This window comes from Cololabis saira, chromosome 15 (genome assembly GCF_033807715.1).
Source record: "Cololabis saira isolate AMF1-May2022 chromosome 15, fColSai1.1, whole genome shotgun sequence".
Taxonomy (NCBI): Eukaryota; Metazoa; Chordata; class Actinopteri; order Beloniformes; family Belonidae; genus Cololabis; species Cololabis saira.
In genome coordinates, this window is record NC_084601.1 from 8,387,778 (window position 1) to 8,410,500 (window position 22,723).

At 42.0% G+C, this 22,723-nt stretch overlaps 1 protein-coding gene across 1 annotated transcript in view; it reads left to right on the forward strand.

Moving 5' to 3' along the window:
• The first annotated feature begins 7,732 nt into the window (after nucleotides 1-7,732).
• The window catches only part of trps1 (trichorhinophalangeal syndrome I), a 127,781-nt gene continuing 112,790 nt past the window's right edge, over nucleotides 7,733-22,723 (forward strand). Inside the window, exon 1 of the mRNA XM_061742391.1 lies at nucleotides 7,733-7,916. Within this exon, the coding sequence (XP_061598375.1) occupies nucleotides 7,904-7,916 (13 nt within the window). The 5' untranslated portion in view covers nucleotides 7,733-7,903. The remainder of the gene's footprint in view (nucleotides 7,917-22,723) is intronic.

Genomic DNA, 22,723 nt, shown 5'->3' on the forward strand with positions numbered 1-22,723 from the left:
ACATTTCATTTAGCTATTAGGTTTTAAAGTCAGTCTTAGACTGCATTTACATGCAGTCAATAACCCTTTTAAAACCCGAATATTGGCAATAACCTGAATTTGCACGGCCATGTAAACACCAATAACCCCTTTGAATAACCCGAATTTGCTCATACCCCTGGGTTACTCCTTTTAAAACCCGAATATTGGGTCATGTAAACGCCAAACGGAATATCCAGATCAAACGGAACATGAATTTGTTTTCTGCGCATGCTCTGTTCACAAGGAATCCTGGTCTTTTGAGTCCAGGAAGTTCTTATAAACACAGGAAAACGCAAGACCACGCCACACTTTTGGAGTGAGGAGGAGACTAATCACTTCATAAATGTAATGAAGGATATGAACCTTTTGGCATTTGTAGACGGTAGAAAGTACCGGGATAGCCAGATTTACAAGAAGGTGAGGGAAAAGTTGTGCGAAGCAGCATTTGTTTTGAATTTGGATACAGGAAGAAAAAGCGGAAATGACGGGAATTGTGTCATGATGTTCTCCACGCGTCGCTGGTTTGATCCAGATATCCCAAATTATTAATTACCATGGAAACGAATATTCTGAATGTCTCAGTAACCGGAATATTAGCAATAACCCGAATTTTGACTGCATGTAAACGTAGTCTAAGATTGTTTAAGGCTCTTTGAAAATCATTCCTCTTGTCAGAAATGTGTGATTTATGAACAAACTTTAATGCTCATAAGTCTATAAAAATAAACAAAGAAATATGTGACGTCAACCACCGGAGACCAAAAAGATCTGCGGTTTTAAACTTTTTAAAGTTGTTGTATTGACTGACGTCATTAAAAGAAACATGAACAGCAAGTTTAAGTGTTGTAAGTTCCGATCCTCCGTGGAGCTCTGCTAGTTCTGGTTTCAGCTCTGGCAGCACTTGTGTTGGATATTGTTTCGGTAGGGACTGTTGAAATGAGGATGTTTGGACAGATTTGATAAGAATGAATGAATAGTTATATTAGCACAAACACATCCCTGGAAGCTCCTAGTATTACCACATTTACAAAACTGCTGTCTTAGTCATGTTCCTCTTAAAATCACAACTATTGCCTGAAATCTGGATATACCTGTAGGAGAGACAAGGACAATTTTTAACCTTTTTTAAAAGTCGGTAATGGCTTCGGTCAACATCAGCTTTCATTTTAAAGTGAGCATTTCTTTATATTTCTAAAGATTATAAATGACAACGTCCACAATATTACAGTGGAAAGTGAAAGTGCACCTTAAATGTGAAGTGACTGTTGAACATTTGTCAATACGTCACTTTACATGACATGAAACAAGGTGTTGTAATAGATGTTGTGCAATCCTTTCATTGTCTATTGTAATAAAAATGTGATTTTAGCTGCACGGCTACGCAACTGCGCTTGAGAAGAAGCCTATTTTTTTGAGGCAAGTTAATGATCTGGGAATTTTGAATCAACATAAAACTGTTGCTGTGTGTGTGACGTAAACAATTGTGTAATTGTGTGTAAATGAAAATTGTGGAAACTAGCCTTGTGCTACAATCTGCACATTTACATATGTATATATGTTCATCAATGTGCATTGTCCTGAGAAATAAAGTAAATCTGACGGGCAAAGAGTGAAAGATCCATATCATTTGTTTAAATAGTTTGTCCAAAAAGAGCAGTGTAGTTCAGTTTTAAAACGTTTCTTGAGTGCAAATTAGTTGTTTTTTTAGAATCGGTCTTGTAGTTTTGAATAGATTGGTAATGATTCAACTCTGGGGCTTCCATGTTAGTAGTTCTATCTCTTACATGCATAGGATCAGTGCGTCACTGGAAACATAAACTCGCTACACTTGTGGAAAACGAAAGATGCTTCTTAGCCGCTACACGTATCAGCTCTCAGAACGCCTTCCATCATTATGAGATTATTCAGTAGAGAATTCCAGTAAGTTGTTGTGATGACATCATCATTTATTTTAGTCCAGTTTTTATATGAAGCCCAGCTTTGCAGTGACAAAAAAAAAAAAACGGCGCTGCTGCTTCCCGATAGTGCTCAACAGGGACACGCTGCTTCACTTGGCCGGTGCACAGATAGAAGGGCTCTGGAAAGGAGCATAATGTCAACACTGTAGGCTGAAAATGTTCCATAGCCGACATTTGTGTGTGTGTGCACGCTCCCATGCATCTTAAGTTTGTCCAGACATTTTCTCCGTTGGGCTGGGGACCTGCAGGAAAAGTCCGATATTCCAGGAGTGGAAACTGTGCGAGCGTGTTGATTGGCAAGTGCCTCGCATTTAGTGCATGGCTCAGTGTATCAACCTGTTTCTGTGTGTGTGTGCGTGTGTGTGTGTGTGTGTGTGTGCGAGAATGACTGACGTAATGTTTGAGCTTTACCAGACAGAAACAAACCAAAACCATGGCATATACACATACAGGGGTGCGTGCATGTGTATACTTTAAAAACCATCAGATGTGTCTGGCACACTTGTGCAGGTTGGTAAGGTGTGTGTGTATGTATGTATGTCGGTGTGTGTGTGTGTGTGTGTGTGTGTGTGTATGTGTGGCAGAAGTGCAGTTTGCTTGCTTTCCGTATTTTGTGGAGGGGGGGAAGACAGCTCGGCAAGTGTCAACAATCAACATGTTGATTTATGCAGCTACTAGTTCCTTCCATTACGCCTACAACCACCACTGAAGCAGAGTTTGTTCTCCATTATTTTTGATGTATGAGAGTCTTAGTTGTGGAGAGCAAGGTCAGAATCAACAGCCCTGTGTTGATTTATGCAGCTCCTGGTTGGCTGCTACTATCGTACATCAATGCAGGACATTAACACCGTTCAGGGGGCAAATGTGGCCACTCCCTTGACTGTGGTCGCTGAGTTTGTCTCCTCCACAGGCCACAGCGGCTCGTCAGTCATCAGGTGGCCATTCTTGTGTTCTGGGGTGTAAGTGACTACTTTTGGCCAAACGTCCCTTTTTTTTTTGTAAGCTCACAAAGTGTAAATCTTGGATTGTTGCTTCAGTGTGTAGATGATTTAGTGAACATTTTCAGAAACAGCATTTCTCATTTTGAACAGATTTACTTGCGACAAGAAGCATCGATTTATTTCATGTTTTATCAGGGTTAACATGGACCATTTTCCTGAACGATGCTTTGTGAACTATCCTTCTAAGTGAGACTTGAGTTAAGTTGGTATTGCATGCCAGAATTCGAATTGCTGTCACAAATTTTTCCCAAATCTGGTATCACAAACAGCATCTCTAAAACAAGCCCTGTATTTATGCTTCATATGAAGAAGTGGGCAAATATCAGTGGAAGAATAATTTATTGTTGCGCTGACTGAAGGGCCTAACAGAAACCAATTTATATGAGGGAAAAGTGGAATATATTCAGCGTCTTGCATGTACTTTTGTGTCATAGCTCAGCGTTAAAGTGGGTGTTGCTTGCTGCGCTGAATAGATGCACCACTCCCTCAGGTTTCACTTAAGTAGCTGAAAGATCTGGTCGATCAAGGTTCCTGACGGAGGTTCAAAGGCATTGAGAAACACTTGCACAACGCGTTCTTGTCTCATTGATAAAGGAAAGTAATTGCTTTGTTCTGCTGATGGATGGGTAGCAGGTGGAGCAATTTACAAGCGAGCCATATCAGTGAGGACAATACTGTTGACATGTTCACATGAGTTTAAAGCGCAGTGCAGAAGCTGTGATTACTGCAGATACTTGACAATTGATGAGTTGCCTGTAAAGAGAAAGGGGAGGAAAAAATGCACTCGCTGCAATGCATGCAAGCTTTACATGCGGTGTTATGTAGCCTCGCCTGTAGCCATGCACCTCTTTCTGCTACCCCTCCCATTCAGCCATTTCCACCAATTGCAGAGCGAGCTTGACGGGATTGGTTAAATGTGAGCATCCGAGAGCCAAGATGGCTGCGCAGTCGCAAACAACCTCTTGGATCAGCAAGTTTTTGCTGCAAAACTAATCCATCACGTGTCTTTTTAGATGTCTTTTGTTGATACCAGTCTGGTTGTTGCTCTGCCTACATCAGATGCGTTGTTTTTCTGATTGGTTAGAAGTTTCTTTTGCGTCTGTTGGTGCCTCCACCCCCTGGAAATCAAAGAGGAAAAGACTTAAAATAGACACACCAGTGATGTGCATTGAATTCTCCCACATCCATGTTGCAGTAGGGATGAGTAAATATCAAAGAGAGAGATCAGCTGTAACATTTCTGCATGCATTTCACTCTTTATCACAAACATCAAAAGCAACCACACCATATAATAAATAATCCTTTAGACACTTTAAAACTATGAGGTTGCATGTTCATTTGCACACAGTTAAATGAACTTGCAAAATGATTTCAAGTTTTCAATGAAAAAAAAGAATGAAGCGACCTTTTACTGTCTAATTTAAGCCCCTCACTGTCTGCTGCTCATCCACTCCATGATGAGATTTGAGACGTCTCATCCCCGATTCCTTCGCGCCCGTGCCGCTCAAAGAACCCGCGTTGGAAATAAGCAGCGCCTACGAACACGTGTACAGTTCGTCCTGCACTATGTTTGTAATTGTCAGTGTTTATCTGTGCTTGTTCTTTTCAAATAAGCTCCCAGATAAATACGTAAAAATAAAATCCAAACAACTAAACTGGTGAAATAATCCGTCTCAGATGGAGGAGTTGAGTATGAAACAATGTGCCCTCTGTGCTCTAATTGGCGGAACATGGAGCTTAACTCTGTCTGCGTAACATCTAAAAACACAGTAAGACACTTCAAAAAGGCCTTTCAAAGACAACAATTTTCATGAGGATTGAGGGGGAAAAAATAGCCGAAAAACGAGGGCGAAATGGAAGAAATGGCATAATTATTCCGACCACCGTGTCATTCGAAATGGCATTTGCAATAACAAATCAGAAAACAATAAAAGATGAGAGCTAAGATGAATAAAACGGCTTGTTTGTCCCGGTTGCAAAGGTAGTTGAGTGAACTTTTTTTGTGCACCTGGTCGTCGGCGAACACGCATGTACAAGTGTCTTTTATGTGTTCGGCTCCGGTTGGAGTCTGTGTGTGCGTGCTCGGCAGCGCTCTGGCGGCCGTTTGTGTGTAATCATGTACGTCAGGCCGTCATGAATGGTGTGTTTGAGACAGAGCGGAGTGTGGAGTTCCTCGGGCTGGACCAAATTGGAAACAGAAAAACAAACATTCCCTAGGAACCCCCGCTCTCCACCTCCCTCACTCATCCTCGTCTGCTGGCCAGCGGCGCAGGCCAACCTGTCTGGGACAATGTAACGGTCTCTAGTCGGAGGAGACCACACACGCTCTCCGAGGAGGGGTCTGAGCGCTGGGCGGGGGGGCGGGGGGGGGGCGGCGGCTGTGGTGATGAGGAGGAGAGTTGCTGCTGTGTGTTCGGCCGGGGGGGGGGGGGAGAAGAATCTCGGCCACAATGACAGTTGGAAAAACAGACGGAGAAGCGTTTCAAAACGACAGAGAGCTCAGTGATGGATTGATGGAAAAGATTGGGAAGGTGGAAAAGTTGGGGCAGTATGAACACGAAATGTGAAAATTGGAGTTAGATTAGTCAGAGACGGAGCTAAGAGAGAAAAAATAAGTAATTGCGAAAGACAAAACTGAATTAAAAAAAAACAGCGAGGCGGCAAAAGACGGTGATTGAGTAAATGAGTAAGCGCCAGCTCAACTGAGTCAGAGCTCCACAGGGAAAATATTTAGAGTTACACTCACTCCTTCAAATAAAGCAAACTTTTCTCCGCGCTTTCTTTTCCTGCTCTGCTACTAATGAGCAAGTTGCTCTCAGATTTTTTTCTTCTTTGTGCCTTTTGACTCTCTTCTTTAAAAAAAAAAAAAAGAAGTTAAAGAAAGCATCCTTTGTTTGCCTGGGTTTATGAAGCTGATGGTATTCGTGGTCTGTTTGAAACAACGGGAAGCATGTCCGTGTATTTACGTGCTCAGTTTAGCGTCGCGGTCGGGATATCGCAGCCTGGAGAAACAATCACGATGTGTGAGTGTAATATTTTATGTCCGTATTTCATCTATCTATCTATTTAGTCCTCACGGAGGGGGTTTTGGGTTTGTTTGAATAATTTAACAGGATTTCCGATGGACAGGAATAGTTTTTTTTTTTTTTTTTTTTTTTTTTTTTTTCCAGATGTCTACCTGGAAAATGTAAAGCAAGATTTTTCTTTCTGAAATACAAGTTTTTATTATCTTTAAAAACACAACGTTTTAAGATGGGAGGCAGTTAAACATGACTCATAATTTCAGCAATGAATCATGTTCTTTTACTTTTCATGCCAGCAATTCTTTTCTTCGTCCTTTTGAAACATCCGATTTCCCTGTTTCTCAATAAGGGCACGATTGTCCAACTAATTTCCAAAAGACAGTTGGAACGAGACGTAGAACTGGTCGGAACCTCAGGTAGATGAGGAGGACGGCTATCCCGGGATATACGATTACCTGCTCTCTCCACCCGTTTCTGAGCTGAATCTGTAATCCTCGGCGTTTAGGAAAGCAGGAGCCGGCCGAGCTCTGATGATGTGCATCTGAACCCTCTTAGGAACCACTGATGCACATCAGCGCTCCGTAGGAGCGTTCAGATCCACACACCTACACGTGCACGCACCAGGACAGCCTGTCTGAAGGAAACCACCGATGCACACACCTACACATGCACGTACTGGACAGCCTGTCCCGAGGAAACGAGCTGCGCATAAATACAGACTCAGATTTAGATTTGCGGTCAGAGGCACAGAGAGGCCGGATAGACGGAAAAAAGAAGAAGAAGAAGAACGGGTGGCAGGGAGGGAGAGAGAGAGAGGGGAGGGTGGTACAGACAAAGAGGGTGGGGTGGGTTTTTTTTTTTTTTCCCCCTGTGGTTGGGGCAACAGAAGGGGGAACTGAGAACCGAAGAGTCTGACTTTTAATGCTAGAATTACAGAATAAAGGAAATACAGTTGTCAACGGTCACGGCCACTGGGAACTTGAAATGGAACTTACTCAGCGACGAACGCCTTGTTCTGATTCATAAAGCAATCAATACTGAAATTGAGTGAATAATCCTTGTAGAAGAAGTGGATTCTGTTGCCAAACACCACAGCAGGCTGTAACTACGCTTTTCATTTTACCAGTTTATTTGCACTTACTGTAAAGAGTTCACTTGACCGTGAACGTTAACCTGTTCCCAGTGCCTGCTCACTAGACGCTCCGCGGCGGCTAGAATAGTTTGGGATGGGATGTTCATCTCAACAAGTTTAAGAATGTCTGTTTAAAAAAAGAAAAACCTTTTCATTTGATGTATTTATATGCAAAGTTAAGAGATTCTAGTAAATGCTGCAGAATGTGCTCTAATGTTGTTTTTTTTTGTCTTTCTGTATTTTTCCAGGTGGTTAAGATGACAACAGCAACTCCAGACCCAAACCAGAGCTGAGAGAACAAACCAGCACGAGAGGCACCTTGTACTACGTTTCCCAGCCAGATCCAGCGAGCGACTGATCTGGTCAAAGCTGCGACCCAGCTGACTAAGCGGAGGATGCACGCAGGTCCTGGACCCAAGGCTGCTGATGGTGCTTGTTGTGGGAGACCTTTTTAGACACAAGTAAAAGGAGAACACTCTTTTTTTCCTCTCTCTGACTCTCATGGACCTGTGAGGGACTGCCTGCCTGGACCTTTTTTTTTTTTTTTTTTTTTTACTTTTTCTTTTAAGAGGAAGAGAAAAAAATGGAGGGACTTTAGCTCGGGTCTGACGACTGGCTCCTGATTGCTGGTTTCTGCTTTCCATTACTTTGTTGTGGAGTACGGAGGCCCGGTAGCCGGACGAGCGCCACCGGACGGACGGCTGCGCCGCAGAGTTGAACGGAGCTGATGCCAAAGCCAGCAGTCAGCCATGATGTCTGTATAACCTGATGAGCAGCAGCGGTAGGACACTTTTATTTTTATTCATTCATCCATCAGAACAATTGTTAACAACTTCACCCTAATTCTTGGCTTGGGTTTTTTTTTTTTTTTTTTTTTTTTTTTACTTTTTTTTATTATTATCATTTGACTTCAACACTTTGATGCTCTGATGCAAACATATAAATAATATCGACGGTGTTGTATCTGAAATCTCATGCCTAATATTTAATTCATTTGATATTTAATCAATAGTGCATAATATTATGACTGTAATGGTTATTTTTGTTTATTTTTTTAGATCTGTTCATCTAATATTTATCTTCCGTTATTGTGAACAGTATGTAGCGTAATCCTATTTTCCTACAAATCATAGGTGAATAATTGTGGCTTTTCTTTTGTTTGTTATCCTGAGGAACGGTAGCATGTGTGTTTTTGACTTGTGCGTATATCTTTTCTATCTTTTTATTTTAGCTGAGGTAGTTGTGGGTCTTTGAATGTTTAAAAAGGGCAGAAAACTGTCTTTTTTTTTTATAAGCATGAAAGGAAAAAGTTTGGATGGACAACACCGCCTCTCAGAGCTTGACCCAGTTTTTGGCTCGGGGCGGATTAAATGCAGCTAAAGTTGGCGAATGGAATCCTTTTCTAAATCACTGCTGCTAAAACGCATTTAATGCATAAACTTCATTCAGAACAACAAAGTGAAAACGGAGTCTGAGGAAGCTCTCTCCGTCCGTCACCGCGGCCTTGAGAAGCTGCTGTTTGCTGTGGTCTCAGCGTGGATCTGCTGGCTGCCGGTGGAGGTGTAAACTGTTCAGGGAAAGTTGATTTCTGTGTCTCTGACTCATCGCCAGGCGTTTCCTGCTCCTCCATCACGCCTGCTCCCCAACATTCCAGTTCAGTAAGCCTCATTAGCAGAGCTCATTAGCTCCTCACTTCCAGTTAAAATTACGGATGAGATTAAGTGCTCTAACAAAATATGCAAGCAATTATTAACTAAAACTTCAGATGTAGGATATCACACTTAAAGACTGTAGTCCCGCCCCCACAACATACTGGCGTTAATGTTGACGAGAAGCCGCTGTGTTACGTAGGCTTGACGACGGTGAGCCTGCAGCGCACTTTAGTTAAACGCCGCCTCTTAAATGAATTTGATTATTTTGATTATCTGAGCATGCCGCGGCTCGCGTCTTTGGCTTCATGCATTCAGGAAGGCATCGACACATATTGTTGCTTTTGTTCAAGAGGAAATGCAAATGTGCACGATTGAGGTCATTATGTAAGTGTGAGCACAAAGCTGCAGTGGTTTGTGGTGAGGAGGCTGTTACAATTATAGTGGCCTCTATACTTGTTGTTTAAATGCTGTTTCCAGCTGTCTGCTGTGCATTTGTCTTTATATAAGACAGCAACATCTTTCGTGTACTCCGCTCGACAAGTACTGATGTAAAGAACTGAACTTTTGTGGGCCTATTTCACCTTTTTCTTGGCTGTTTTTGTTTTAACAGTCCTCTTTTTCCTCATTACACACTTAAAGAAATGACCAAAAAGCTAGTTATTATTTTGTCTCTTTTGCAAGTTTTCATCCAGCCTGACTAGATTTGTGTGGCGACACACGTCGGGTCCTTTTAAATAAAACATTTGACGAAGTGACACTTAAACTTAAAAAGAGCATCAAGGTTAATTGACTTGGTGTTTGAGTTTGTGTGCTCCGTGTCTCTAATAATAATGTGTCTAATCTCCTGGTGTTTATTGAGACTGTAATCAATCTAATGTTGTGGCATGTTTCATGGATGACTGTTTAGAAAAGTCATTAGTTGTACGATGATTTTTTTGGCACTTGTGAATGCGAGAGTGTGTGTGTGTGTGTGTGTGTGTGTGTGTGTGTGATGTTTTTCAGTCAGGCAGATTTCTTTGAAGGATTAATACTTTTAGACGTGGTTTTTGATCATTTGTGTCCAGCTATGCATGTGCACACACCCATACACGTACACGTGCTCCTGGATGTGTGTGTTGTGGTATTACATCGTCTTTGATGTGCTACTACAAGTCACAATCTTTTTTCTTAGCTCGTATTAAACCAAGTTCAGTTCAGTCAGTCCCAGAATGCACTTGGCCTGTCACACTACACACCCTAAGCATTCACAAGTTTGTTTGTCGTAGGCCTCAAGTAAGTTTAGCTCCTCCGGCTCGGTGAATCCCCACGTGTTTCCTCCCCCCCCACTCAGTGGAGCTTTCTCTTCCTTTTTTTGTCATGCTCTCTCCGTTTGTGTCATCCTCACTCTTTCATAAACACTACAAGTGCACAAAATGGGTCAGGAGGTAGCTCGTTGTGCGTGCGGTGACTTCATCTCTGCTTGTTTCCACACAGCCTTTGTGTCAGTATTACGGTGTAATCGTGAGTGTGCGGGGGCAGCAATACATCCTTATTAGTGTGTACAAACAAGAACGCAGGTACATGAACAGATGCTCCCCACAGGTACGTCTCTTTGCCCTCAAACAGTAAATACTACTAATTAATTCCTATTAAGGCCTATTAATTATGCCGAAAAAGATTCATAAAGGAGCTGTCACTGGCTGTTATGGCAATTAATGACTTAATTTGCTTACTTGTTAATGATGGACTAAAACACACAAAACTCCCTCAAAGATCAGAGTGACAGATATGTGTTTGAACCTTGAATGTGTTGCTGTTTGTGTTGTTGCTTTAATGCTGGTGGTAACAAGATTATGGTATCTGCGGCAGACGGGACTGCCATCACTGTATGTTGTCATTTTTCCCGTCATGCTGAAGTGCTTTCGGCCTGTTTTTCAGTTGAGACTCAACGGGGCTCGAAATTACTGTGACACAACAGGAAATAATCTGTGCTAAGCTTTTAACTGATTGCATTGCCTTTAATAAATAGTTTAAAGTTCGGATGACTGCCAGTATATGTTATGTATATTTGCACTTAGCCACCATATTTTTCTGCCACACTTATTTATCCCTACGTGGGCTCTGCCAGCCAGTACGATTACATCATGTTGAGTGAGGACTACAGCTCGCCTGCGTGCTTTAGTTCTTCGTCCCAGTATATTTGCACGGGAAAACATTAAAGTTACACATCAACACCTGGCGTGTCGAGCGTTTCGGTGTCATTTCATTATGGAGCTCCTGATTTCTGTAAACTGTTGCGTGCTAGCAGAGCAGCATGTTTGAAAGGTGGCGAAGGCCCTAGTTATTTATGCAACTCAAAACGGATCATTTTGAAGTATTTAGCTTTTCCCTAAGGCACCACGATGAATAGCAGCATCTGTGAAAGGACCGCACCAAAAGGCACAGTAAAAGTGTAGCGGGAGAAATAGAGCACATTTTCCAGGTATTTTATGCTTAATAACGATCTAAAGTATTATATCACGGGAGTATAAGTTTTTGCCAGTGCAATCACCAAGGAATCGAGGACAATCAGCTGATTTGAAAGCACTGATGGAACCAACAAATTATAAATAGAGCCATCATGATTTACTAAGTACTTGTTTTTTATGCTTCTTTGAGGTATTTCTTATGATTTGGAAATGAATTTGATATGCGCAGAGGCAGATGAAAACGCCTAATGAGAACTGGTTCTGACTGGCTCGCACGGTGGTTGATTTGCACTATCTAGTGAGTAACGCGAGATGGTTCTGCTCCTAGAGAAGAGACCGTAGGAAAACAGAACCAGATGAGAACGACTCCCAAAGAGTTTTCATTTGGTATACGGAGCAGATCATCTGTGATTTTAGTTTTCCTTTTGGTAAAAAGGTTAATTACAGCCATGCAGGATATATCTTACACCATCATTTACTGATGTAACAGCAGAGCCGTCTGAGTTGCTGCAAAACAGGTAGAAGGTTAATAATAAAAACCCTCCCCTACAGTACATTTCCTTTGAGGGAACATTTTATCCATTTACTTTAAATGTCTTTCTCCACTTGATGGCAACTCCTCTCGTGTGTCACATGATTCCTTTGCCATGGCAGGCCTGACAGTTTCTCTGTACGAATGTCAGCACTATTATGTGAAAGCTACCAATGTGAATGTCATGAATCTTAGTAAAAAAGAGGAATTTGGCACAGCTAGAATGGTTTGATAGGACGTTAAACCTCCATCCAGCAGTCACCGTCCTTTTGTATGTAGATATAATTGCTTAATGATGATGTTTCTTAAGCTTTTCAAGAGACGTTTTCAATTCAAATTCTTATTTTGACATGAAAAGTCACGTCAGCTTCAGCGTATGTTGAATTGGCCCACGTATCTGCACGTCTGCTCTGAATCCTGGCAGAAGCCTGTTCTCCGGACCTTTGCTCTGCTCTCTCAACACGGGTCACTGGCAGATGCATAATGGCCAGATTTGGCTCCTTTTCAGATTTAGGCTTGCTGATAATGCTGTGGAAAATCTGTCAGTATTATGCAGTGGCTAGGTAGTCGATGAGAACCCTCAGCTAATTCCATTTTAATACCCGTTTCATTGTGTTCAGTGTCACTGACGTACAAGAAACACCCTGGACACGCCACAGATCTGTCTCACACAGCTTCCACATAAACATCCATCTCTGCACGCTCATACTCACTCATATGAAGAGTTTAAAATCACCTGAATGTCTAGCATCTATGTTTTTAGACTGGGAGGAAGTCAAAGTACCCACAGAAAGACTTTGTTGTTGTGAAAGAACATATTACTCATTAAGATGCTTAAGATGCTTTCCACACAAGATAATTGTAGATTAAATACAGACTAAATTAGACAAACGGAAAATAACAATCAAGCAAATGGCAGCAATACGTTTCTGTTATGAAGTCAACATTATAGATATATGTAATGACTTTAAAATCTAATTCTGAGAGGTTACCTTGACATGTTTTGACACCAGGCAGTGAAAGAAGTGTTCAACCCAGCAGTGGGAAATGGAAAATGTCATCTAGAGGTGCATCAAAATCAGGGACACTGCACCGGTGACCTTGTGTTATCACGCTATCAGCATTTTCACTCCCCAACGTCTGAAACTCTCTTCCCTGCAACCCAGCTGTAAGTGCACTTAGTCCAGAGCGATGACTTCCCCCCGTCAAAACTGGCAAGCATTCATTAGCTGCTCGCCGTGTTAATTTCCCACCGCTGCATTAGAGGGTGCTGAGGAAAACTGCATCAGTCCGTCCTCCAGCGTTGGGTAGAAAACCCCTCACAGGTTATTCACTGAGACTAGAACCAAACTCATGGATCACAATCTTTATCTTATTAACATGCAGGAACTAGAGTTCTATTAAACTCTGAGACTTTACTGAAGCCTTTACTAGAATTGTTTATTATGATTTAGGCCAGACATAACACATGTTCACTTATTAAATATGAATATATCAGGACTTGGAAATGGTGGATTGCCATTTTAACCAACGTCACGTTCCATATAACGAACTGCAAGTTTGTGTGTTAATTACAACAGCCCACCGACACATCTCCTTTTTCATCAGGTTTTTATTCCGTGTGAACTTGTGTTTGTGTGCAAGCGACTTACATGTATGCTCTCCTCTAGCCCAGTCAGATCTGGGTGTGTGCCTTTTGTTCGTTTTGCTAAAAACTTGTGCCGTAGCCAAGGGAGCAAGTGTTAACAAGCTCTGCACAGACTGCATTTATTTAATCCATATGCTGGTGATCTATACAGCTGGGAGCTGCTCCTGGTGTTTCTGGAAGGAAAACATCTTTCCATCACAGCCTCGTGTGAGCCACATAATCTGCTGATAAGTCAGCAGGATTGTGGCTGCTACAGATATACAGGATGGCTTCTTTACATTATTATTTTTTTTTTAATAATGTTTTGCTGAAAGGAAAAAAAACTAGTTTTTCACCATGTATTAGTCATTGGCATGACGTGCTTATAATGGTGTCTCCTGCTGATTTAGTCAGTTTAACAGCAGCCAAATGGAGCAACTTTCACTGTTCACCTACCTGACATCATGTCAGTCCCCACCATACAAGATCTAACACATTCGTTTAGGGTTTGATTCACGTTTTGTAACAGTATTTTGAGTCCTTTGCAGAGTTTGTTGACGAAAGGGGGAAAAAAACACACTAAAAAAAAACCCAAAGCTGGGGCTCAAGCTGCCGCTGCCGGTGCTGCTGCCAGGCTGGGCAGCAGAAACAGTATGCAAGACGCTACAGACGGTGCTGCCGGGAAAGCTGAGAAGCCAGCGGCTAATGGTGGCCAGCACGGTCCCAGACAGCGGCCAGGGAGCCCGGCAGCAGCCAAACACTTCCAGCTCGTAGTCCTTTTCCAAATCCAGGTGCCCACCACGGTCCAATGCAACCAGGTCAATCACCACCAGTGTTGTGCAAGTTACTGAAAAATAGTAACTAGTTACCGTTACTAGTTACTTCATTAAAAAGTAACTCAGTTACTTAGACCAAAAAGTAATGCGTGAAAAGTAACTTTCTAGTTACTTTAAAGAAAAACATTATTTTAAATGCTCCCATTTCATGCCCCTCTAGCCTTCATTTCAGCAGGTACTGTATGGATTTGCATTGTGCCTTGTGTTCTGCATTCTGATTGGCTAAACGGTCTCCCCGCTTCTTCACTTCCTGTGTCAATAACGTTGGTTGCTTAGCAACAAGCTGAGAACGGCCAATGAGCTTCAGCAGCAGCTGAAGAACCAGAGCCTTTGATGAATCGTTCATTACAGTCTCAAATATAACCAATGGTGGCATGTCGGTTTATAAGAATATTTTTGCCCAGAAGAAAAAAGAGCGACAACAACGACCCATAACTATTTTCTTCTCTCGAAAAAACACACCTGCACCGCGTCTTTAGGAGAAAAAGACGCTACAGAGTCGGGATGCAGCGGCTCAGAAGAGCAGGGAAATACGTGCAAGACGGTGCTGATCTCTGCAATTTGAAGCCCTCTATAATTGTAAAAAGAATTTCACTTATCACGGGTTCTTTTTGGAACGTAATCCCTGCGAAAAGCGAGGGATTACTGTAATGACAATATCTCCATGTTGCGAAACTCTCCTTCTCTTGGCTCATGACCGTCATGTTTTTGAACACACACACACTACGCTTCCTCCGGTCTCCGCTTTTGGGGAAAAAAAGCTTCACTGTAGCCAGAAATAATGGAGTAACGCACCGCTTGGTAATGGTAATTGCGCTACTGAATTAAAAACGTAATGCGTTAGAGTATTAGTTACCGCAAAACTAACGGCGTTACTGTAACGCGTTACTAAATAACGCGTTAGTCCCAACACTGATCACCACACCGGTGGGTTTCACACTAAACTGCTGCGATCGGTTGACTGTATTTCCAGTAAAAACTAAAGAATAATGAGGTAACAACATGGAAAAATGTAGCCGGCAGAAAAAAACAAATGTTTGCTGAGTGTTTGTCGTTTTTTTTACCCATACTTTGTGTGTGTATTATGTCATGCATCGTTTGTTGAAGTGAAGACCAGGACGCAGGATAAATGTCTGCAATATACAAAAAAGATTTCGTCACCTTTTAAGCAAAGCTATAACTGGAGGATCTGTCTCTAACCTGAGGTTCAGACCTGGTTACACACAGTTACTTCATCCAGTTGCCTGTAAAATGCTATATTGGTGAAAAGGCTCTTTCAAAAACATTGAGATGGTACAGAAGTGCAGTTTCTTCTCAAAGCACCTCTCTTCCAGATCATTAAGATTACAATATGTCAAAATGTTATTGGGGAATTTTGTTTTTTACAATTGTTAAAAAACAGCCCAAATAGCTTTGGGCTCCTGTACTGTTCCACTTTATGGCAGTATGTCACGCATGTCAGTGATAAACTAGCTCATAGCGCTACAGTGGATGGCAGTGACTCAAAAAAGATCATTATATGTTTTATTAAGTGTTTAAAACAATGCTGGAATTTGTAAAAACTGGTTTCAGACTCGTAAAATGCTCAGTTTTCTGCTGAGGATGCTAAATGACTGACATATCTCAGATAATAATAATTATAATAATAAAAATAATAATAACAATAACATATTCTTTTATAGTAGTGCTTTTAAAAGGGTACACAGACGCTTTACACACAAATGTTAAAATCAGGTTAAAAGACAATCGACTCAAATGCGCTGCACTCAAAGTGCAAACGTTTGCACAAACACATGACAGATATTAAATTATTCAGGCACCTTCCTATGGTGGACAGAATCACTAAACATTGTCACGACAAGCGGCTGAGACGTTGGGATGCTGAGCACGCGATTGACAGAGGACTAAGCATCCATCCCGCTATGATAAACTGTTAAACTGAAAGTTGGTCAAATTGCCGGCTAGGAAATTGAGGCCAGCGTTGGCGGTGACCCTCCACTCTCTTTAACCCTGACTCTTCACAAAATCCATTAGCTGTGCCTTCAGTGGTCGCAGTGACCCTGGTCTTTGAGTCTTAGAGGGGCTCGTCTGAACGCCATGAGCTCCGGAGGTTTGGCAGCATCTCGCAGCAAATATTTGTAGCTTTGACAGATACCACCCTTGAGACTGAGTGACTGAGCCGCTCCATGTCACGTGTGCCGCACAGCGAGGTCCCGGTACAAACAACTAAACTGGAGCTCAGTTATTTTCATTGGAATCACAATTATTGAAATCAAGTATGAGTAACTTTTTGAAACATTTTGCCTTTGTCCAAATTAACTTGGAAAATGTTGAAATCTTCACAGTTAACATTTTTGGACTGAATAAAATTTCTAACAAAATAAAAACATTTCAGGCCAAATGCTGCTCAAATGATCCTTTACTTCTTTTTCAACCGGAAACACCAGTAACCTCCATATAGCTTGCTAGCAAACTACATTCAGGACTTGTTCCAAATAAAAGAAACCCGTTATGACCTGAGAGGGAAACTCATGTTTGAGATGACGACAGCAAGAACAAATATTAAAAAGAGATGTACATCAGTTAAGGCTAGAGAAATATGGAATAGTTGTGACAACGACCTAAAAATGTGCAGTTCTATCTACAAGTTTAAGAAAATGTTTAAAGAAAATATAGTAAATAAATATAAAACACTATAACTATAAAGTATATTATCAAAAACATTCTAGAATGTGAAAAGTCAATTTTATATTTTGTGTTATTTATTTTTTGTCTTCTTTATGCATTGTTTGTTTCCACGGAGTAATGCTAATGTTTCATATTTAAGCTGATCATAAGATAAAAAGGGTATGCACTATAAGCTATGGCTTCAGCCTACTACACTTTTTTGGCAAAAGAAACGTTTATTTTACTTTTCCATTTTGTTTTGTACAAAAGTGTGTACAAGACCGAAATAAAGATCATTCATTCATTCATTCATTCATTCATTCATTCATTCATTCATTCATTCATTCATTCATTCATTCATTCATTCATTCATATAGCACAGATGAATGACTTTAAGGGAAGCAGGTGGATGAAGGAGTGTATGCCTGGACTGTTTACATAATTCAGAGCACAGGACAAAATATTAGTTTTCGCTCTTGATCTCATGGTCTTTTTTCTTCTTCTGTGGAAGCCAATATGGAAATCACAGGTCAGTTATGATTAGCTGCTCCACCCGAGTTTTGCAGTTAACCAGTTACAAAGGGGAGGAAAAAAGAGGAGTGCCAATAAGAAAACTGGACGTCCACCTGCAGGACAAACATTCAGACATGTGAATACTCCGGTCCCACTGGGCAGGTTCTGACCACCATTTATCCGAGATGTGCAGCTCTGATATGTGCTCACGCTTCCCCGACAACTGCAGTGTGAACCTAAACCTGAACCTAAACCTGATTCTCTGATCCAACATCTGCACACTCGGCTTCATTTTAACTTCATTCTTGTTCAAGTTCTTGGAATTCATCCGAGGAAAATGTATTGAGCTTTTGCTCAAACTCTGTTGCGTGCCGTTTCTTTCCCATCCGGGTGACTAGTCAACCCCCACGTCACTTCTTTCACCACGTCCCACAGAAGTCACACTCTTGCTCTTAATTACTCAATGCCGAGTACCTGGGGGGGAAAAAGAGAAGAAAACCTGAAACTCAGCTGCTTTGCTTCCTTCAGATCCACTGGACTGCAATAACAAACACTGTTGAACACGACTCTGGGAACCTTTCAGGCCAATTGTCTGTAATGGAACATGAAAAGTTGCACGTTGTTAGCAATATCAGAGGACCTGCCGTGTCTTCGACTGGGAGAGAAGAAAAGCTAAGTTGGGAGATTGGCAGCAAAATGGATTTATCCACTGTCAAGGAAAAGGTCACTGAAATGGTAATAAAGACTGCAATTTCTCCACTTGGAGTGGGGGGGGGGAGAGAAAAAGAGAAGGCTTAATGAATGAGTTTATTAATATTGTGATCTCAAGGCAAATTTGCTCGTTTTAGTTTAAACCTTTTCAGGACTGCTGCCATTTAAAGTGCAGTAGTTGAAGCCGACGCAGCGCCGGGTGTCTGTGCAGGCTCATGGAGCTTTTCAGATCTCCAGCACCGTCTCCGGGTAAAACCCGCCGAAGCATGCATACTTTGTCCACCAAAGCATATCCCCTCAGTTTACTTTCAACACTACATAAAAATATATCTCTCTCCAATTTCCTGCTTTGAGTATAAACGCCGTGGCACGGAGGTCACGGACCGACACTGATCAATCTGCATAATTCTTCCAAATGGATTGCAGCCAGTCACCGTAAATCCCTGATCTAAGATGCATTTTCCTGCAACCTTTCACGATTAAATTTCTCAGCTCGTATATTTTCTCTCTGGCATTCCGGAGGACTTTGGGGAAAGCTGTTCATAGATGTGCCATTTTGATAACAAAGTTGTCCAATGCCAAAAGGGTAAAATATTAGTCACCATATTAGCCGGAATAGCTATTCAAGCTCCACTGTCAATCACTGACTAGACTCTGATTTCCAAAGACATCTGCTTGCCGTGCTGAACAGGGTTCAGCCCCTCTGTCAGAATATTAAGCTGAATAACTACTTTTAGACTGAGGAAAATAACTGGTCTCGAATGGATAAGTGCCCTAGAATGCTTAATGCTAAGCTTCTTCGGGTGTGTGTGTGTGTGTGTGTGTGTGTGTGTGTGTGTGTGTGTGGGGTGGGGGGGTAAATCTGCATAGCAGGTTACTTGCCATTAATGCCTTACCGAACAAGGCAGCAATTCATTCAGCAGCTTTAACTGTGGTGCGAGTGTTTGGGAGACAGAGGAATACGTGTAAGTTTGGCCGCACGGCCGTTTTTAAGTGTGGACCGTGTTGTTCTTAGAGAACTGTTTCCGTACGCCTGTCTGCACCATATGGTCCAGTGTGGAGCAAAAAAGGGCCCCTTTAGGGGTCCGTACGTATGGGAATACGCGAGTGTGAGAGAGCGAGCGAGGATCCGTGTATTTGTGTGCATCTGTGTGCGTGTGCGGCAGGCGGGACCGTCCAGAGCGAAGCTGTAAAAACAAAACCGTCTTGAGAAAACTTGGGAGCGAAGATGTTCCCTCCCGCATGTGCGCACACAGTTCGTTCGTTTTTAGTTTTCACTTTTGTGCCCCTCTCTTCTGGTCTAAATGCGTCCGTCTTGTCACATCTGCTTCTGTTTCATGTGCTTCTGTACTTGCATTCAGATGTGATGATTGTCTGATTATCACCTCCTGTTCTCCAGGTATTCCTGTCTCTTCAACGCTGAACTCTGCCGTCATTTCACTTCTCCTCAGAGCAGCTTAATGCCTCCAGCTCGGTGAAAGTAATCACTTTCACAGGAATCACTTTTTTCTTCCCTCTTGTTTTTAATTTGCGCGTTTTGTCTTCCACTTGCCGTTTATTTTCTCTAATTGGTATAAACCTCTGAGCTGAGGTAATGACTTCTGATGTTAACAAGCTTCTGCTAACAATCAGTCACTCGCTCGCATGCATGCACATATGTACAAAAGCAAACAGTTGTGCAGTTGGACGCGCACTCGTCTCCGTTTTCAAGTAAGTATGCATGAAGTAAGTGGAGGGTATACTTAGAAAGACACAAACCTGCATAAACACGGGGCCTCTCCAAACCTGCCAGCCCTGACTTCATTCGAAGAAAGTTGTCACATCCAATTGATAAAGTTTGCTCCCGTTTTTTGTTTTAAGCGCTGGATCTTAAAAGGTGTATCTGCTGCAGGTAATAGCGCCAGCGTTTCACAAAGCTTTTGAGACATCAGTGTCAGTATAAACGATATTTACGGCGTCGGCTCTGTTGCATAATACATTCACTAACACACAGCACAGAGCCTGACGTTACGTTTTTATGGCAGCAATGCTTTAATGAACCTAATGTGTGTTGTACAAAGACGAGACATAAATCTTGATGCACCTTTATGATCCTTCTGCTGCGGTTCACGACAGCAGCTGGATGACACCACATTCACCGTAACCCTAACCCTTTTCATTTCTGCATTCCTATTAGTTATCTAAAGTGATGATACCCTGATTGTTTCAATAGCACAAAATCATAGCCCAGGTTGACATGGATGATTACATTGGATTGTTTGGATTGATGATAAAAGAACTCTGTGATAAGAGAGAGCCTTTGCTATAATGATTACATCCTAACTTAATATGTTTATGCGTATAACCATGCAGGAGAACTTCAGTCGTGTTTGAATATGCAGTTTCTCCCATGAGCCCTAGCGTTAACGTGGTAATACCGAGGTACACAGGTGTCTTCTACTCTTCAGTCTTTTCAGGACTTGTACAAATGGATTAAAGAGTTTGGAAGTGTAGCTTTGAGATGCTAAATTCCACTAAGCCTTATTGATGACTGGAATCTGACTTAGTCCTGTCTGGTACTTCTCCCGGTGTGTGGACTCATCTTTAATCTCCTCATTTCTTTCTGTCTTGCTCCCTCTGGTATCTTGATATGGTCTGTGTTCTGCAGTGACTTCTAAACATTTACATTTCTGCTTTCAAGTGCTGTTTATATATGGCTCTTATCTGCTATCTAACACACACGCTCGTACTGAGACAGGGACAGACGGTGAATCAAATCTGCAGTCGTCTTGACAGCAACACCATCGCTATGTCCATAATAGGACAGGAGGAGAGGGAAAGAGGGAGGCAGAAAGAGAGGAGAGTGTGCCACATGGACAGAAGGAGGGGGAGGCAGATAATTTGCCACCAGAGTGTTTTGTGGTGAGGTGAGGCGTGGAACTTTGGTGACTTTAGCTCACAGGCTTTTTTTTTGTGATACTCCACTGATCCTCGGTGGGGAAATTTCTCTTCTCATCCCCTTCCCTGAGATCGCGAGCCCAGCAACATTAACGGAACCCCAGAGACTGATAGGGCTTCAATGTCTTGCTCAAGGACACTTCAGCAGGCCACAGGGGAGACAACTTGGCCTTCCTAGTCAGAGGATGTTTTAGTTTTTGAATCACTTCACCAATCCTCCCTTTACCTTACAGCTTGTGGACTTTAAAAACGGTCTTATCTTGGTAAACTCCTGCCAGATTTTGATTGTGGGGGGAAAAAAACACCTCTGGGATGAGTTGCTCCATCCCCCCATCTTTACTCACAATCCCATGCTGGCTCCAATGTTGCCTGGAGTCACAAGGTCCACGTCAGTGTTTATAGTCCAAACTGGTGAAAAATGGACCACTGGAATAATCAGTAGATGGGCAAGAGAGGACCATATGGGACTGCTGGAATGTTACTACCAACCCCAGCGAGACAGGCTCTCTGCAAAGGACGTGGGACCTTTGGATACATGGGAATCCCCAAATCTAGTCACACCAAGAAACACCTGGTAGCTCAGTATTCCAGTGTCTGGATTGGGTACTCAGTATCCCAACTACAGACTGATGACGTACAAGGATGCTGCACCAGCAGGGAGGCTGCCCTCATGAGACAGTACGCAACAGAAGCTTGAATATTAAACAGAATGATAACTGTAGCTTCCAAAATGTGTTTTAGCCAGATCATTGAAATGAAAGAGCTGTCAGCATCTACGGATGCTTCTACCTTTCTATCTACTGTTAATGAAGTGTAGTGCATGTTGGGGATACGTGTAGGCCTGTGACTAAGTGTTGGGAGGGGGAGGGCAGTGTTGATGTATATATTATTTATATGTAATTTATATACATGTATACCAATAACTAGGATTGTACCATAAGGTGCATCGTATTGTAAGGCGCACTGCCGGTTTTTGAGAAAATTAAAGGCTTTTAGCGCCTCATAGTGCAGAAAATACAGTAAAAAAAGGAAGATATATATGTGTACAAATATTTTCCACATTTCAAAATACAATGGATACAAATTCCTTAATTTTCTTTACATTTTGTGGAAACAACCTCTAGATTCTTATTTTTGAACTGGTCATTTAAACCGTCTCCACACAAGCAATCCCACTCCCAAGTCCTTCATGCAGGTGTATTAATTCTGCCTGCAAAGACCAAATGCATTGCTGTATTTCTTTTACCTGTGGGACAAGGCAATGGACCAAACTGCTCCTGGTCACCAGGAAAAGCACACCACCCTTCGTTCTGGGGTAGGTTTTTTTTCAGCTTCGATTTGATTAGATGTCTTCACTTGACAGGGACAGTGTGCAACTTTTAAAAGTTAAGTGGCAGCTATTTAGCTTCGGTCCCTGAACACACAAAACAAATAACAAATCAACCTTGTAGTGACAACATTAATTAATTCATAGCACAACTTTGGACAAGTTAAAGCCGTCTGCTTCTGATCGGGGATCACTGGGGAAAGGTTTTCAAAGCAGGTGTAAAGAGGATCTTAGACTTCTGCAGTTCAGAGTTTTCTTCGAGTTTTCTGATGAGTGATACATTAGTAAATCGTGAAACTCTAAAAGTATGGTTTTTTTCTTTGTTTTTTTTTAAAGGAC